This window comes from Clupea harengus, chromosome 11, assembly GCF_900700415.2.
Source record: "Clupea harengus chromosome 11, Ch_v2.0.2, whole genome shotgun sequence".
In the NCBI taxonomy this organism is placed as follows: Eukaryota; Metazoa; Chordata; class Actinopteri; order Clupeiformes; family Clupeidae; genus Clupea; species Clupea harengus.
Genome location: NC_045162.1, coordinates 19,570,801 through 19,588,767, shown reverse-complemented (window position 1 = coordinate 19,588,767; position 17,967 = coordinate 19,570,801). Strand labels below are relative to the sequence as shown.

The window sequence follows — 17,967 nt, the reverse complement described above, 5'->3', positions numbered from 1 at the left end:
TTATTTTGTGGTTTGGACTTGTGTAACACAGCATCACCAATTCCTTTTTCAGTCACTTACTTCTCCATTTATAAAATGGGCCTCTTCCAGCTTCCTAGTTTTACAGCGAAGTGAGTAAAAGTATGTCTCTCGTCAGTAGAACTTGCGTTGCTGTCAGCGGTGGGGTCTTTCTGTAGTGTAGGTGCCCCAAGTAATTGCCCAGGGTACAAACAATCGTGGGGTGCCCATTCAATGCATCATGGAGGGGTGTCCAAAATATTATTCGCCCAGGCCTTGTGCACCAGGTTTGGCTGAACCACCAGTCTTTGCACTTAACAGTTTTGAGTGGATGATTTCACACGGAACCGCTTGTGCTTGAAGATAATAACCCGTTATGAATTAGACACTTGTTCTGGTCTTCCCAAGATAGACGGGTCGTCTTTTCTCTCAACCCCTCTCGCCGTGCATGCAGAAGCTTCATTAGTCCACTTAAGGGTCCCGTCCTGAGTGAGACCAGACTGAGCGACTCCTGCTCGGGAGAGCGAGTCACGATCAAGAGCTCCAATTGACGGTAATTACCGGAGCAGCCCCTTTCGGATGTCTGAGGTCTGGGCGCAAGTGAGAGGAATAGCAATTACCCAGTTCACTCCATCAGTAGAGGAGGAGAGCTGATGCGACCACACTGAGGAGCCTCTGGTTGTGTTAGGGGTGCACAGCAGACAGGTTTGCGGAGGGCCTCTCAGTGGTCGTCTAGATGAGATGACGTGGTAATTAATTAGCGGGGTTAATGGGGGTCGGAGAGGACATCCTACACACATACACTCATGAAGCGCCGTATAAGGACAAGCATATTGGACTCCTTTTTGGAGTGCACTGTGGATGCAGTAAATGCACCAAATAAGATGCCCAGCTGGTGGAGAGAGAATCATTTGTTTCCCGTCAAGGACATGGGGGGTAACAGTGGAGGAATAATGAAACAGAACCTCCCATTTTCCTGTCACTGTTCACTGATTCAAGCTAAGCAGCTGAAAGTAGTTGAAAATAAAAGCTATGTAATGTTTACTGTGTGATAAATAATGATTATAATGAATAATGAACGTCTTTCCTATATAGAAGTATTTGTTTACAGAGTAGTACACATATGACAAACATATGACATCCAAAATATATATTGCGTTTTCCCTCATGCGGATGTGTTAGAAGTCTTGCATGTGACACTGATGTCACCCTTTTCAATGTGAAGATTCCACAATACCACAGGGAGAGGTCGCCAGTCGTGTCCCCGCACAGATTGGAAGGCCATCGCACTCCTCTCCAGGAGTGGTGTTGGAGATAACACTGCTGGCAAGGTCACTCCTATGGTCATCAGGCTGGGCTCCTTTAGGAGTTTTAACAGCACTCAGACCTTGGTCCACTCACAGCTAAATAAGATCTCCTTTAAACACATGATTTCATTGGAGAATGTTATGGTGTGCGCCCATTTCATCAAATGCCAGCGGACCAAGCTTTTTGTGGGTTTGAGGGAGCAATAAAAAGATGAATCACAATATTTTCTTTACAACTTAAAACCAAAACTATAAAAGACTTGGAATAGCTTGGTTGTTGAACAGAGGGCTTTTCATTGTGATGTCTTAAGCTGTCTCTCTCAGCATCTGCCCCCGCGCTCAAGACAGTGACCAAATAAAACAGAATAAAAGCAGGACCTATGCCTGGACATTCTTGTCTCCATAGATTGACACTCCTGCCTTGAAGTAGCGCACTCTCTCTGCCTCCCTCTCTCTCTCTCTCTCTCTCTATATATATATATATATATATATATATATATATATCTTTCTGTGTCTCTGTCTCTCTTCCTCTCTCCCCCAGAACCCTAAACAACCAACTTATTTGGTCTGCCCAGAATTTTTTTTATTAAAATAGTTAACAGATCTGATTAATGAAATGGAAATGTTTAACTGTTTCAATGTAGAGACAAAGTTGAAAAAAAGTTACGCAACAGTTTTTTAATTTTCATTAATTAACAGTAAATAAGCTATATCAGCGCCTCAATGTTTGCACCATATTGTTGGGGAGGGGTGTGGGTGGGGATGCAATTGTTTTTCTCATTGACAAAGAGGGCCAGCCATGAAAAGTTTGGAAACCACTGCTTTAAGACGTGCGGTCTAGTTTTGCCCTTTCTCTCAGTAGAGAGACATCTGTCACTTTCCCTTTTCAGTGACTCAGGAAGAGATGGATAGAGAGAGAGAGATGGATAGAGAGAGAGTGAACAGTTTAAATCCTCACACAACCTTTACTCAGAGTTTTCCATTCTTAGTAGCCCTCATGGTCCCAGAGCTTAAATCCTTGGCTGACACCTTAGTCTCTTTCCGCTATAGCTGGCAGTAGAGAAGGCTAGCCAGCACTCCTGATCCCATTCCGCCTTCCTGGAGCCAGTTAGTGTGGATTACAAGGCCACTCTACGATGGTCAGCTGACCACTTTGAATAATTAGGGCTAGGGGGGAAGCCGGCTCTGACCGTGCCTGAACGTGCCTTTCGGGCCCGATGACGTAAATCTCCCAGGGCTGGCGTCACGAAGATGACCTTAGTCCGCGTGCAGCCTGGCACATTCCGTCTTGATGCCAAGAGACCAAGTCGCAGAGTGCCGTCGGGGGGGTAACCCAAGGGCTGCATTCCCTTGCTGATGTCAGCTGCTTCAGGCCATCAGCTATAGCAGCCAGCCACACAGTCCCATTTACAAGACTCATAGGGTTGTGGCTGCAAATATGACATCAACAACAATAAAAATGTCCGAGCTGGTGGAACAGTGAAGTATAAAAATGGACAAAGCATGTTATGCTGCTCATTAAAAAGACGGTCCTCACACTATGTAAGAACACCAGTTTGGCCAGTTTGCTTGGCCAGTGATATCAGGTATGCACCTGTTTTTACCCAAACAAAACTTCAGAACATTAAGGCCAGAGTTGGCATCAGTCCCCTAGGTTAAACTATAGCTTCCATTACTAAAAGCATGAACACAATTTCATCAGCGTCTTTGTTTTTATTCTTGATTCTTAATTACATAAGACTTTTTTGCCAAGACTCTATTGACTGATATAAACATTCACCCAAATTTGTCTTACCATTAAATACAGTAATCCTTCATTAACAATACAGGATATGCAAGCCGGTCCTCCTTAGTTTTCACAGTGTGACCATCTTTCTTGCAGCAGCTATAATTGACAGTTATGGAATGCCATGGGCTCTCTGATGGACGACTATTCATTGCTCATAAGCAGTCCACTCAACATTTCCACTCTATCATAGTATGGACTGCAGACTGCAAGCTCGGGCCCATATGGCACTTTGTGTTTCAAGCGCTCCGACTGCTCGCTGGGAGGATCTGCTAGGGACATTAGCGCAGCAAAGCACTTCTGCAGCATTCCATACCTCGCATTCGTCCAGAGTCATTGTTGCACAGGATAGTTTTCAAACACCCCATAATCGTGGAGAATCAAGTCTCCCTGTAGATTTGGGGTGGGTGATCTGATGCAGCCAACCCTGGAATCGTCCTCTGCTTTTTGCGGCTGCTGTTGTGTCAATTAACGGAGGGGATGAGCCGACGGGAAATAGCTAGCTCAGCCTTAGGTAAACTTCAGACTTTTTTATTTGCAAATGGAACACAATGCACAGTGGCGCTGCTTCTCTAAGCGTCTGCATCGACCTGATCTAACCCTGTGCAATCCTGGAGAGAGCAGAGCGATTCCCCAGGTCTATGACACAAGGGTCACAACAAATTAACTGAGAGGGGCTGGGAATCCCATTCTGGCCCCGAGCACACCTGTGATCGCCTCCCAAAACTAACCGAGGCTCCAGTTCCAGGGCGATCAGCCGAGATGGATGGACTAACACGGCGCACCTGGAATACTAGTCAGCTGGAGGAAGATGGCAGATGAAGGGAGGAAGAGTCGCCGAGAGTGGAGTGAGAGAGGGGGGGCGGAGAATTAGAAAAAAGGTGGGGGCTGCTTTTTGGAGGCATGTCACCTTTTTTCTTCCCACTGAATTCACAGTCCAGAGGAAGGGAAAGGGATAAAGGAACAACACTACCTCATCCATTAAGGGATATATTTCTCCATCACATTGATTAATGTTTTCTCTTCAATGAGAGATCCCTCTGTAGCAGCCCAAAGACTGATCTAAAGAACTGCAACAGAAAAGCAATTTCACATTCCCCCACCGCTAAACACTGTTTGCACAGCAAGTTTCTTCCCTTTCGGGAAGGAGTTTTTTCTTGCTAAAGAGATACGCAGCTGAGGCTGTGCCAGAAATATGTGCATCGGTTCTGCAGTAGTGCAATAAGCAAGATATAATATATGCACAGAGCACTGTATGCAACAGGATGTTGGTCAAGTCAGTGGTTAATCTGTTGTTTATCCATCACTTCACATAAGTGCGATGTGAAACATCCATGTGGCATCGTGAAAGAGTATAAAATTCACAGCAGTTTGTGTAGTGTTAACAGGTTGCATTTATTATCTTTTCACTCATCATTGGTTTCGTTCTCTCTGCTGCATGGGGCCATTTCCTGAAGCTGAAGGATTTTGCTCCACAGTACATCTGACCGATTCAGGACCCCAGTGGCTCCTTTGACATGTTTATCTTTCCTAATGGCAAAATTTCTGCCTGTTTAGAATCCAGATGTTCCTTAGTTTATTTGGTAAAGCTGCTGGCCTCGTCCACAGTCAAGTAAAAAAAATAAAATGTAAAAGAATGAAGCAAGCATCCTCCCCTGCCTGGGTCCATGGCCATAACCAGCTTTGAGGTCACCGAGGTCTGGATATCTGTCATTTTTTCAGATTGAGAAAATAAAATTTGAAGGTAAATACAACTGAATGAAAAATACAGTGGATGAGAATTTCTTATCTGAGTTTCTGCATGTACAACTTTTTTATTTAGGGTCTGTTGCACGTGAGTGTCGTCGGAACTTAAACTAACATCAGGTCAAATTTTGGAGGTACGTAGCAGCAGGAGGATTGCTCGTACACTGGCAGCATACCGCACTCGGTCAGACAAAAGACATGAATGACATTATCTTTGAGATACGTTCAAACGTAGCCTGGTACTGCAAACACTGGTCCTGCTGAAGGCCAGGCTGGCTATGTAATTCATTATAGCTAATGTTTCACACAACATGACTAATCAACAACAACAGAGAAAATAACAAGTATACTGTATAAAATATTTACTAAAAACTCATTTGCAAATATGAATATAAAAAAGATTTGACAAAAAGCCTGCAATAGTGTTTATTTTGATAGCCCTGTTTGCTAACAAATATGTAGTATTGTTGTATACTACTACTACTACTACCAATAATAATAATAATAAATAAATGCATTCTCCTTACAGTAAACTATCAACACATATATAGCAAGGTAATTAACAACAAAAGCAAATAGATCAGAGTAGCCTAAGAGACTAGTCAAAATGTCAAAAATGTTCAGACAGAATCCTATAGGCCTGTTTCTTAGGTAAGCCAAGGTCAGCCTCACTGATTTTCAAACCCTGATTACAGCCCTGCCTGGGTCCGGGGGATGTGGAGGTATTTTTCAGCGCGTTCTGAACTTCAGGCTCATAAATCTGAGGCTCCCATCTGCTCATTGGCAGACAGCGTTCTGTGTTATTGGCCCTAAGTGTTCAGGTCACACTGTACAGGCCTCTGGAGAAGGGTTTCCTCCTACCATAAAGTATGAGGTTTTTATAAAGCAAGGGCAATGGGCCTGGTTTCCACACATAATTGTACTTTTGGAGATGAAAAACAACTAGCGGTCAATAGGGTTTCTTTGCAGACTACCTCTTGGCTCTGAGTTCAGCATCATAAAAAACACTGAGGGCCAAGTGCATAAAAAATAACGGCTGCATTTGGCCTCCCCTTCATAATGATCAGCAGAATGTGTGTGACACAACCGCATGTACATACACTTCAGCGAAGTTGGAGCACTTTCAGTGTGTGTGTGTGTGTGAAGTTGCTTAATTAAGACGTGTGACTCAGTCTTTTGCAACTGATGTGATAAAGTCTCATTTGCAGAAGGGTACAGTTGATCCTGGCTATGTGAACATGACGGTACTGGACGTGCTCAGAGAAACAGACGTCCATCAGGGCGTGGAGCGATGCATTCTGGGAACTTGTGGTGAATGTGAATGTGAATGCGCTGCTTAGCGCGGGCGGAGGAGTGAGGCAGAGTTAGAGTAAATGGGATAATCTGGGTTTATGATGGATGTGCCTAGTGACGCAGGGCTTTGGATTCACTGACAGATCCTCCATGACAGGTGCCCTGCACTAGAGACGTCATTAGACGTTGATGGTTAGGGGGGCTTAGCCATTACTATGAGCGTCTACAAGCCCCCCCCCCCCCCCCCCCCCCCATCCGATCCCTCACCCCCCACACACAGACACCAAAAAAATGGGAAAGTTTGCCTCATCATCATCTTCTTCATCATCAATTCAAGAGTAACAAGCATTGCACACACATCTGGTTGAACAGCTTGCCCTGGTTGGTGCACAGTAGATATCATCAACATTTATATGCATAGATCTACCGGTATATGCTATCCAGCAGTTTACAGGTGGTTTCTTAATTAGCAATTTCATTTATTGTGTGCTTGTAGGCCTATTTGTGTTCTATTTACTCTTAATCCTAGTGCAGCGCTGAGTTTACCAGGGGCAATAGGGCCCTGTGAGGCGCGACCTGCCCAGACGGAGCTCTAGCGACTGGACAGGACCCAATGGCTCACTGTCGGCGGGTCTCAGTGAGCTTAGTCAGTGTAGGTCCTGTGTTAAGTCAGTAACTTTCTGGCATCATGAATTGATTATATCAATGTTTCTGCTACTTGGACGCTGAAGTGAGCATCTGTCACTGACTTGGACAACAACGACCTAACTGACCATAATCAACTAATTTAAATTGGCCAGGAATCAAACCTGCTTGGAACAGTGTTAACCACTTCACCACCAACAAGGTTAGAATACCAGGGGAGCTGACTATTAATTGACTATTGACACGGATCCCTACCAATAGCATTTCGTTTCAAAAAAGGTTTTAAACAACACTCTTACCATAGCATTATTCTTGCTACCTCTTTTACCTGCAAAAATCATGTAAACTGTAGCCCAAACTCCTTATCATGCAGAGTAACTTTTCTCCAGCCATAGCCTAGTCTAGTTTAGAATAACCGAAAATGAGAGCTGACAAGTGGTTTACTCCATTATCAGTTGCTAAGCGCCACAAATCCACACCCACACACACACACACACATACACTGATATAATCAAGTAGGATGCAGGTCAGCTGAGAATCTATCCCAGTTGCTTAGACGTAGCAAGGTAGAGACGAACAGGAGTGACATATTCTCGCCTGTGTTTAAAAAGCGTTCCACGCGAAAGTAAACACGTTGGGTCACACCGCCCACAGACAACTGACAGCACGATGGAGGCACAGATGCATTCACTAAGTGAATGAATTGAGACAAAAACCTCAGAGCCTCACAGAACCTCCAGATGACACCAAACGTATTCTTTTAACTATTATTTTGTTGTTAATAGCTCTAACGCTAGTTGATTCATCAAATTAATTGTATTTATCAAACAGTCACAATACATTATTCCAAAGTGTCTGACAGTTAATGCTGTGACTGCTGCAGGTCAAGGGTTAGCAGAAATATTGAGATGTTAGGGCATGTGGATTAACCTTGTAAGTAATGCATCAATTAAGGGAGGGAGAAAAATATCTAGAGATCACAAAGTCTCAGCACCTAGGGGCACTATATGGCGAGGGTTACACGCGTGGTTTGTAAAACTAAAATGTAGTGTAGGTATATTTAAAAGAAAAGAAAAAGCAGATCAATAAACACGAGCTGGTTGTGCATGCGTGATCTTTTTAACCCCTAGATGGCGATGTCGAAACGCTAAATTTGTTGAGAAACCTGGATTTCCCCCGTAACACAATGCATTCGCAGCATGCATGTAACATCAAAATGAACGTTATTTCCTTAATGATGCTGTCCGTTCCATTTAGTTTACTCTCTTGTGCATACATTGCTTTGCATGCATCTGCAACGCCCACATGAGATGGGCACTACATATGGGGGAGGAGGGGTTAGCCCCCCCCCAAAAAATGGATCGGACATCTAACAAATTTAAATCGGTAGACTATAGTGTACATTATTCTGTAATGCAGTCACTCGTCCTATGATGCACCTTTTATTCAATTGCCGTGAAAATACTACTTGTGAGACAGAGCTTTTAATGTCAAGTTGTTATTGGAGTGTCATGCTGTCACTCAAACTAGTCCGCACTCAGTGTAAGCAGCTTGACCCTGATAGTAGGGTGAACCTTGCGCTGAGCCTATGCAAGGCAGGGGTGCCGAGCCAGACACAGCGTACCGTAAGGTGTAAGATACAGATGCAGGGACAAGATGTGTGTCATAGCGTGTGTTGCGCTAAGCTTCTTTGACGGACCTGGCGTAATGGGCGGAAGAGAAATTACAGGAGCTTTTTTGTAATGTAGAAGTGTCGGAGACGCCACAGAATTCTCGAGTCAGCTTGCCAACGTGCACAACCTTCTGGCCGGGCGTAAGGCGCATATTCATGCAAATTTCATAGGCGTGCCTTCGGGCGATGGGTGACAGGCGGAACTCCAGTGAGTCTGTGACACAAACCAGTTCAATACAAATGATCAGCAGAAGTACACTTCGCTCGCACTGTAGAAACGGCTCGGGGGATACTTCACACTCACCAGACTGAGAAAAGCGTCGGGGAACGGAAAAGTGAGCCGCCGGAGAGGACCTACTCTCGCTTCGCCAACACCTTATCAAGGCTGCAGTCAGACGCCTGCAATCCGCAACACCTCAGCAAGTTTAGTAACTCAACGAAATTTGCATTGATGTAATTGATTTTTCTCTGCGCCATCGAGAACGTACGAAGCAACAAATTTATCAGGCTTCTGTCTACCAATGCAGAAAATTAAAGCAGGCTGACACTTCTTCAGATTACCTCAACTAACATCAAAGAAGATATTTTCAGGCGATTTTGTTTTTGCATTTTTGTTTTTCAGATATAACGCTTTACGATGGCCGATGACGATATTATTTTAGAGAAGAGTGATACTACTGTCAGTAGTTGCAATTTTAGCGTTCTGAGCTGGGAGCAAGTGCAGCGGTTGGACAGCATCTTAACGGAGACCATACCCATCCACGGTCGGGGAAACTTCCCTACTCTGCAGATGAAGCCCCGAGAAATTGTTAAAGTGGTTCGAAGTCGCATGGAAGAGAGAATGATAAACGTGCGAGACGTGCGCTTAAATGGCTCTGCAGCGAGCCACGTCCTGCACGAAGACACTGGACTCGGGTACAAGGACTTAGATCTGATATTTTGTGCTGACCTAAAAAGCGAGACGGAATTTCAAATAGTCAAGGATATAGTTTTGGACTGTCTTCTTGACTTTTTACCTGATGGAGTGAACAAGGAGAAAATATCACCACTGACCTTAAAGGTATCTATTAAGCCTTAATTTGTTTTTATGATTAAGTAAATCGAACCCGTCTAGAAAATGTGTTATATTCTGTAATCAATTGTGCCCATCCAAAGTCCACTGTGTCTAGAAGTAAAAACATACACTGAAACTGGCATTACAAACATAATTCAAAACTTAAGTTGCGCACGACACTGTGAAGATGTTATCAAACCAGTTTGCTGATAAGAAGATTGCGTTAAACCAATTTAAAGCCGACCCCTCATTCTCAGCCACTGACCTCTCGTACGTAGTGAGCGCAAGTAGCCTTTTGGCAATCCATATGGAAAAGATAAATTAAAGTACCTTACTTAAGTGGAAATATGAAGACCTCTAATTAATTAACTATTCCAGTATGTGACTTGATGCACTAAACCACTTCATGTGCTGATCCTTTTAGAAAGTGTTTAGGTATTCTCTCTCTCTCTCTCTCTCTCTCTCTCTCTCTCTCTGTCTCTGTCTCTGTCTCTGTATATATATATTCTATTCTATATTGTTCTATTTATATATTTGTGTATGTATGTAAATATGTATTTACTAACTGTGTAATAGCATACATAGCATAAACAAAACTAATCAGGATTATTGATATTTTTTAACATCATTTTTATTTTGTTAATTAGACAAAATATATGTCAGGCATTGTCTCTTACTCATATGTGTGTGTGTGTGTGTGTTCTAGGAGGCCTATGTGCAGAAGATGGTGAAGGTGTGCAATGACTCTGACCGGTGGAGCCTTATCTCGCTGTCTAACAACCGTGGCAAAAACGTGGAGCTGAAGTTTGTGGACTCCCTGAGGCGGCAGTTTGAATTCAGTGTGGACTCCTTCCAGATCAAGCTAGACTCGCTGCTGCTGTTCTACGAGTGCTCCGAGAACCCCATGGCCCAAACGTTCCACCCCACCATCATCGGCGAGAGCGTCTTCGGCGACTTCAGCGGCGCCCTGGACCACCTGCGCCACAAGGTGATCTGCACCCGCAACCCCGAGGAGATCCGTGGCGGCGGGCTGCTGAAGTACTGCCACCTGCTGGTGCGCGACTTCCGCGCCGACTCAGAGACCGAGATGAAGTCCCTGCAGCGCTACATGTGCTCACGTTTCTTCATCGACTTCTCAGACATCGGGGAGCAGCAGCGCAAGCTGGAGTCCTACCTGCAGAACCACTTTGTGGGATTGGAGGACCGCAAGTATGACTACCTGATGACCCTGTACGGGGTGGTCGACGAGAGTACGGTGTGCCTGATGGGACACGAGAGGCGGCAAACTCTGGGGCTCATAGCCATGTTGGCTGTGCGTGTGATGGCTGAGCAGAATGTCATCCCCAACGTGGCCAACGTTACCTGCTATTACCAGCCTGCTCCCTACGTGGCAGATGCCAACTTCAGCAACTACTACATCGCCCAGGTGCAGCCAATGTTCCCGTGCCAGCAGCATGCCTACTCTACCTGGCTGCCCTGCAACTGAAGGTACGATGACAGACTGAGCAAGGAAAGAATAGAGAGAAAGAGAGAAAAGCATTTGTTCAGACAAGAGCTGAATGATTGGCCAAGTCTGTCCTGTGTTTTGTTTTCAGTTTAAATGAGCCAGAGAAAGAAAAAAAAAAGGTTTGTGTCTCTCTTTGTCTCGTCCTGACATCCAGCCCCGTGCTTTCCGTGTTGCATCACAGCTTAACGTGGCGGATCAGGAGAGTTTGGTCTTCGGCTCCTGTGAGGTCTCCCCCTCTGGCTCAGTTGCATGGTGCTTCTCTATTGGTGAGACCGTTCCTATGGCAACCTCACTTCTAACAGTACCCAGGGTGGGCCGGTGTTGTTCCGTTCCCCTTGCTCTTTCCTCGCGTGCAGCGGGGGCCAGGGTGCCCTCGCCTGAGGTCAAACAAGTTCTTTTTGCAAAGAACGCTAGCAGCTGTTTCACGTCTGCCACTGTTGAGCCAGGCCCAGGATCAGGGGAGTCTTTTCTGTCCCATGAAAAAAATTATTTGTTTGCAAATTGACAACATAAAAAATGTGGCAAGTCTTACAGACCAGAAGGGGAAGCTTCTGAGACGTTGTGGCTTTTTGTTTTGTTTTAAAGGCTGCCTCCCAGACTGCATGTGTTAAGCTGCCTTGCTTTCTGTAGGGTGGGTGAGTAAAGTTAAAGGTTCACAAAAGCCGGGGGCACACAAGACCTGAGCCCTCCCCCCCCCCTCCCCACCCCTTGTCCTCCCCCCCATGTCCCCTCACAGCTCTGATGCAGGGTTCATAGTCACCCATAGTGATGGGACTGTCACCGACTTCATGTGAAACACATCCAAATGGACATGGTTCTTGTTTACACACCAAAGATTTTAAAGATATTTTTTCCTTGTTTTTTGAAAGAGACCCACATTTTAAGGGGAAAACTAAATAATTATTGCTGTCTATATTTGTATATGTGATCATATATTCTAAGTGCCTGAAGCCTTATTTGGTGAATTAAATTAAATAGACTTTTGTTTTTTATTTTTGGGACTCAACCATGTCTGTTTTATGATCATTCCCATAACACATTGATAGTTTGTAAGCATTTTGGAGGAATGTATGCCTGGAATTGTCCAGCAATTGTTTTTGTGCAGTGTATGTATATGGGTAAATGTATATTATCTGCAAGACTCTGTCCAGTGTGGGCACCTTAGATAAAAGATGAGATTAAGATGTTTATTGCCATGCACCAGGACATTTCGGGAGGGCAGTAATGAAAGAGAAATGCTGAAACCCCTAGAGTTAGCAGTTAATTTATTCTCTAATTAGCACCTCTCATGTCACTTCAAGCAGTTTGCACTGACAAAAGCTATACATCACTCCAGTTCTATTTCCATGAGTCAGCAGTGAATTACAAGAATCGGTGGACACCAAAAGTCAAAATCTTGGGCAATTCCCTATGGGACCTAAAGCAGTGATGTGTGCAGTGTGTGTGTGTGTGCGTGTGTGTGTGTGTGTGTGTGTGTGTGTGTGTGTGTGTGTGTGTGTGTGTGTGTGTGTGTGTGTGTGTGTGTGTGTGTGTGTGTGTGTGTGTGTGTGTGTGTGTGTGTGTGTGTGTGTGTGTGTGTGTGTGTGTGCTGGGGTGAAGGTTGTCGCGATATTTGTTGAGGCACTCTGGATGACGAGTCTCTGTTTGCTGTAGCAGCCGTGCAGGGAATTTGGCAGCTTCAGTTGAAGCAGTTCAACTAAGGCAGGCTGTGTTCAAGCGTGCTCTCTCTCACGCTCTGAGCCGGGCCCAACGCCGCCGCCGTACCGGGCTGACCTGACGCTGACCTGGTGCTGGTTGAATATTGCCTGGCTGTCCGAGAGCACCGCAGACTCCCTCAGACATAGAGGGATTAAGCGGAAACAGCTGAGAGAGAAATAAAAGAGAGAGAGAGAGAAAGAGAGAGAGAGAGAGCCTAGCAGAACGTGTGAGCCAGTGAGAAATGAGAAGTGAGGAATTGATCCAGAAAAGGCAAGAGGGAGAGAAGGAGCGAAGGCAAGGGAGGGCTTGGCGAGATGGGTTCAACTGGTGAAGGGGTCTGTACCTCAAGTGAAAATATTTTCTCTGCAAACGGCCGCAATCATAGCCGTATAGTGACCAAACTGCAAAAAAGGAAAGCTATAGAGAGAGAGAGAAAGGAGAAAGAGGGAGAGAGTGACAAGCTATGGAACATTTGGAAAGGAAAGCACAATAATCTTTCACTATGTCATTCGTTTAAGAGAGAGAGAAAGTCCAGTCCTGCCACACTTTTGGGTGATGCTTTGAGTAGTGTTCTACTTACTCACTTACTTACTTGTGTCCAACCGGCCTGCTAATTTCTCTTAACTGCACCCTTGATTAGGACATAATTACACTGTGGTTCTGCTGTGAGCTCATTGGTGATGACTCATGTGCTAAACTAATGCCTCATGACATTTAATATAGCCTACCCTGGGTTTAATGCAACACCACTAATTCAATTAATTTAAGCAGTTTGTGTGCAGCAGGTGATCCTCCCTTTAAAAGAGGTTTCTGAGAAAACACGGTACTTTTTTTTCCGTTTACGCTCAGAGGCGTGTTTGCAAAGTTTTCACAATAGAGAGCCAGGTTTTAAAAAACAACATGTGTGTGTGAGTCTTAGCCTCGGAGCGTGTGTGAGATCGGGACTGGGACTGGGGCTGGAGCTCAGTGGGGTTCTCCCATGCAGGCCTGTGTGGCCTCCAAGCTCTTTGCTCCGAGCAGCTGATCTCAGCTCCTACTACCAGAGCCTCCTCGGCTCCCTCAGCCCCTCTTCCTCCCTCTGTTTGTGTTTGATTCAGAATCAACTAGGCATGGTTTACCAGCGATGGGCCTCTTTACATTAGATTACTTTACTTTAGATTAACAAAAAAAAAAAAAATTCTAAATTCTGATTCTTGAGATGTCAGTGCTCCTTCTCATTGATTTCTGGTCACCAGTTCATCCTGATTAATAACCATAATAATAATAATAATATCTCACTCATTTCAGTTTTTCTTCATTTGCTTGTTTTTGTACATGTAACGGTAAACCTGTGGATTGTGGGGAAACGAGAGCTCGCCCTAAGCCCCTGCGTGAGGTGACCAAGGTAGATGGGCATCGCTAGACCAGCAGGTCTTAGTAGGTGCAGGCAGAGGCCAATGGGGAGTCTTGGACATAGTTCTCATTTACTGTGGAAAAAAAAAATAAGGTTGACAAATTTATGAAAGCTTTGTGTTTTTTTAAAAGAAAAATTATTATTTTTTATAACTGTATCTGATGCTCCAAAAAAAGTTGCTTTTGAAATGTATGGTCAGATTGCTAAAGGAGGATTCCTGAACAGTTTTTTTTTTTCTTTTTTTGTGTTTTTGCAAATGCTGTTATGTGTCCAATGGGTCGATGATGTCATCATTAAAAAAAATGAAGAAAATAAAAAAAAACTTCCCTGTCTTGGTCCTTTTCTGTCAGTCAACAATTTCAAATATAGACATGAAATAGAAATTGAGTTGTTATTGGAAAAGGAAAGGATGAAAAGTTTATAAACCTTCTCTTAAAACCGCCCCCGTGAAACCCCCATGCAATAGAGATTCTGGGAGGGAAGGAAACGATTTAAGCAGACTCATCTGCTGGCTTGTTTTCCGCTTTTCTCAGCGTCCAGGTCTGTTCTTACCCATCTAAGCTTTTGACTTCAGGGTACATTCTTATTTCGTTGGAAGATTTGTGCTTTTTACTGACGCTGGTCATTCTCCTGCTTTCACACGGTGCCTCCACAGCGCTTTCTCTCTCTCTCTCTCTCTCTCTCACACACACACACACACACACACACACACACACACACACACACACACACTGAAGGGAAAATCCTGGTCCTGGGACCCGCCAGACCCAACGGACCTACACAGCCAGAACACAGAGGCAAGCGTGTCCCTGCACTGCCAAAAATAGCTGTTGGCTGAATGTGAGGGATTTGCACGCACCAAAAAAGAGACTTTAATGCTTTTGTGTTTTGAATATCTTTGCCTGCTCATCAAATTCTACCCCCAAGCACTGGGAGCGAGCTGCGCACACACCAAACCACCCCACCCTGCCCAGCCCTATCCAGCTCTGACTACCAGGCATGATATCCTTTGGCATTTCATGGCTGCTCCACATCTTACCTCAGACCAAAAGAGACAGCAAGGCAATTTTGGAGCGAAGCAAGTCAGAGCAATGCATTAGCGTTCATTTGGTCTTGCCCTTTCCTGCAGGTAGAAGGTTCTGACTTATAGATTACATATGAAATGCTATGCTTGCAGAAGCTTACAGGCCCTGAAGCTGAAGGTTGTTTTTTTTACTGTCAGGGAAACCATGTCTCCAGTAAGTGATTGGTGTTTCTTTGAAAGAGAGAGAGAGAGAGAGGTAAGCTTTCCAGTGTGAGTCAAGTAAACCCGAGTGGCCTAGATTCAGTCCCACTGTGTTAGTGTTGAAATATGAGCCTAGGAAAAGCAGTGAACTCCTTCAGTTGCCCCCATTACTGTGAATCGTAACATTATTAACACTGAACGAACAAAACACTTCTAAGACGAAGGGCTGATGTAAAGAAATGGACAGAACAAAAGATGGGTGTAAGACTACCAGAGTTATGAACGCGGTAACTGGAATAAGAGAGTGTCCTATATATAGGCTGTGTCATGAGGATATTATCTCTTGGTACAGCATTCTTATAGCCTATTAACCTGCACAGTGAGTCAGAGCTAGGCAACAGGTTAGCATTGTGCTAACAATACAACCTAGATACCCAGCATTGGGTACACATCCTTGCACTTGCAAATACACCAGCATGCACACAATCATAAACACTCTTCATGATATGTTCCGTGAAGGAGTGATGAGAATAGTGACGGAGTACATATAAATGTAGAAAACAGAAGTAGCTGTTTGGGTGACATTAATGCCATTTATTCTTCAGTAAACAAACAAGAAAAACAAAAAACAAAGATATCGCCAAGTTCCTCTATAGGCTCCTGTGGAAAATGTCATGAAGAACAACAACAACAACAACAACAACACAATTCTGGGGCACAGAGGCAGCAGCAGTGATATGCCATGAGGAAGCTTTGAGCTTTTCTGGTCATTGAAGCCACCTCCCTCAGTGAGCTGTAAACACAACGTGTGTGTGACATGATGTGACACTTCTCCAGAACACTGGTCAGCTTCCACAGAATGTGACATTAGATGTTAGGGCAACCAGACATTGGTGGTTGTGTTGTCTCAGAAAAGTACAGAAAATATAAACACATGCACACATGCTCACTACACACAGACACAATTAAACTAATGAATAAATACACTAACTAAAAACAAGTACATACCCAGATATACACTCACATATGGAACATTTTGATTTTAGAGGACTTAAAGCAACTTGCCCTTGGGGTGCCTCATAGTCTGTGGGGCAGATGAGAGATGGACACAGGGGTAAGTGCCTTGTGGTCACTCCCCTCTTTGCCCCCCTGTACAGCACCGATGACCCTCGTCTGTCTCTTGAAGTCATACACGCGGTTTACGCAAAGCTCTTTGAACTGTCCACATTATTAACATCAGCCTTGCTTCCCACCTAATTCGCAGGCATCTCCTTTGATCCGCATGCAGACGTTATTGTGTAGTGCAGTGGTTCTTAACCTTATTGGAGGTACTGAACCCTGCGAGCTTCATCAGTGCATTCACCGAACCCTTCGTAATTGGAGAAATAAAATATGATTTCTTCAAAACATAGGTATATATATAAAAACGACCCGACATTGCTAGTGTGAACCGGGCTATACTGTGTGTGTCTTGACCCCTGCCGAACCCCTGAGAGTGACTCAACGAACCCCTGGGGTTCGATCGAACCCAGGTTAAGAACCACTGGTGTAGTGTATAAACGGCAGGGCTAGATTCCTCAGCTCAGAGGCTCGTAGGGCAGGTGGCAGTGGTTCAGTCTTTGACGCCTTCCCCACTGATAGCAGCTGAGAGTGGGGCAGAGGCTTTAGGGTTTCCACTCGCTGTTATATAGCCTCTGTTACAGTGTAATTACCCTCTTTAGTACAATGTAACAAAGAGTAGCACCACGCAGGTACTTTACAAAACTGCCATAAAGCCAGGGTTGGATATATGATGATCTTGTATATGGTTAGTGTTATCCCATCAAGGAAGGGACCTAGGCAGTGGGCAACTCTGAAATGGACTCAGCCACGATCAGATGCATAGATCCAGTCCAGATCAGGTGCATAGAGATCCAGAACCAGAATCACTCAGTCAGAACCAGATTCATGGGGGAAGCCGTGGTGCAAGTGGTAGCATCCCAACCTTGGATGGGTCTGAGTGCCCATGGGGTCCCAAGCTCGAGCTCGGCTCACGATCATTTCCAGATCCCGCCCCCAATCTCTGTCCCACTCATTTCCTGTCTCTCTTCACTATCCTGTCCAATCAAAAAAATAAAAACTTCAGAACCAGATCCTTTCCAGGTCCTAGATTCCTGTCTAGGCCTGTACTTTGATGGGATATAAGACTAACCACATGTATTCCAAATCTAACCCTACTTCCCTTGCTTTGATGGGAGCACCAGGAGCACGAACCTGTGCGGCCAAATCCGCATCGGCTCAGAGTAGTTACATATGGACCTTTACGAGTTTCTCCTTCCTGCGGGCTTTGGTCTGTTGCAGACCTGCGGAGCAGACAGGGCCTGGGGGAGTGGGAAAGGTCAAGAGGCAGGCATGCTGTTTATTCTCCCGTCCAGACACTGCACTGCAAACATTGGCAGGCAGGGCTCCCAGCGAGAGGGTGGGGGAGAGGAGACCGGGGGGTTGGTGGTGGTTCACCCTCTGAGCTTCGTGCTAATTGGCTGACTGGTGAGAGCGAGGCCCTCTCCCAGGGGTCAGATGAGAGGGAGACACGTGTGGTGGTGGGTGTCCCTCGGAGCCTGATGGGCCTGCCCCCCCCGCCCGCCTCCAGGAAGGAGGACTGGAC

The 17,967-nt window shown here is 45.0% G+C and overlaps 1 protein-coding gene across 1 annotated transcript; it reads left to right on the top strand.

Annotated features, from left to right (window-relative positions):
* The first annotated feature begins 8,344 nt into the window (after nt 1-8,344).
* Nucleotides 8,345-10,994, top strand: tent5aa (terminal nucleotidyltransferase 5Aa). The gene is made up of 2 exons (XM_012824560.3): nt 8,345-9,506; nt 10,207-10,994. Exons 1-2 carry the CDS (start codon nt 9,084-9,086, stop codon nt 10,984-10,986), a joined length of 1,203 nt encoding a protein of 400 aa, XP_012680014.1. The 5' UTR covers nt 8,345-9,083; the 3' UTR covers nt 10,987-10,994.
* Nucleotides 10,995-17,967: the final 6,973 nt, after the last annotated feature.

Bases quoted from the DNA above. Each gene is read 5' to 3' on its own strand.
- tent5aa (XM_012824560.3), top strand. From the start codon at position 9,084: ATGGCCGATGACGATATTATTTTAGAGAAGAGTGATACTACTGTCAGT. The intron at 9,507-10,206 runs GTATCTATTAAG...TGTGTGTTCTAG, and splicing joins TATCACCACTGACCTTAAAG to GAGGCCTATGTGCAGAAGAT.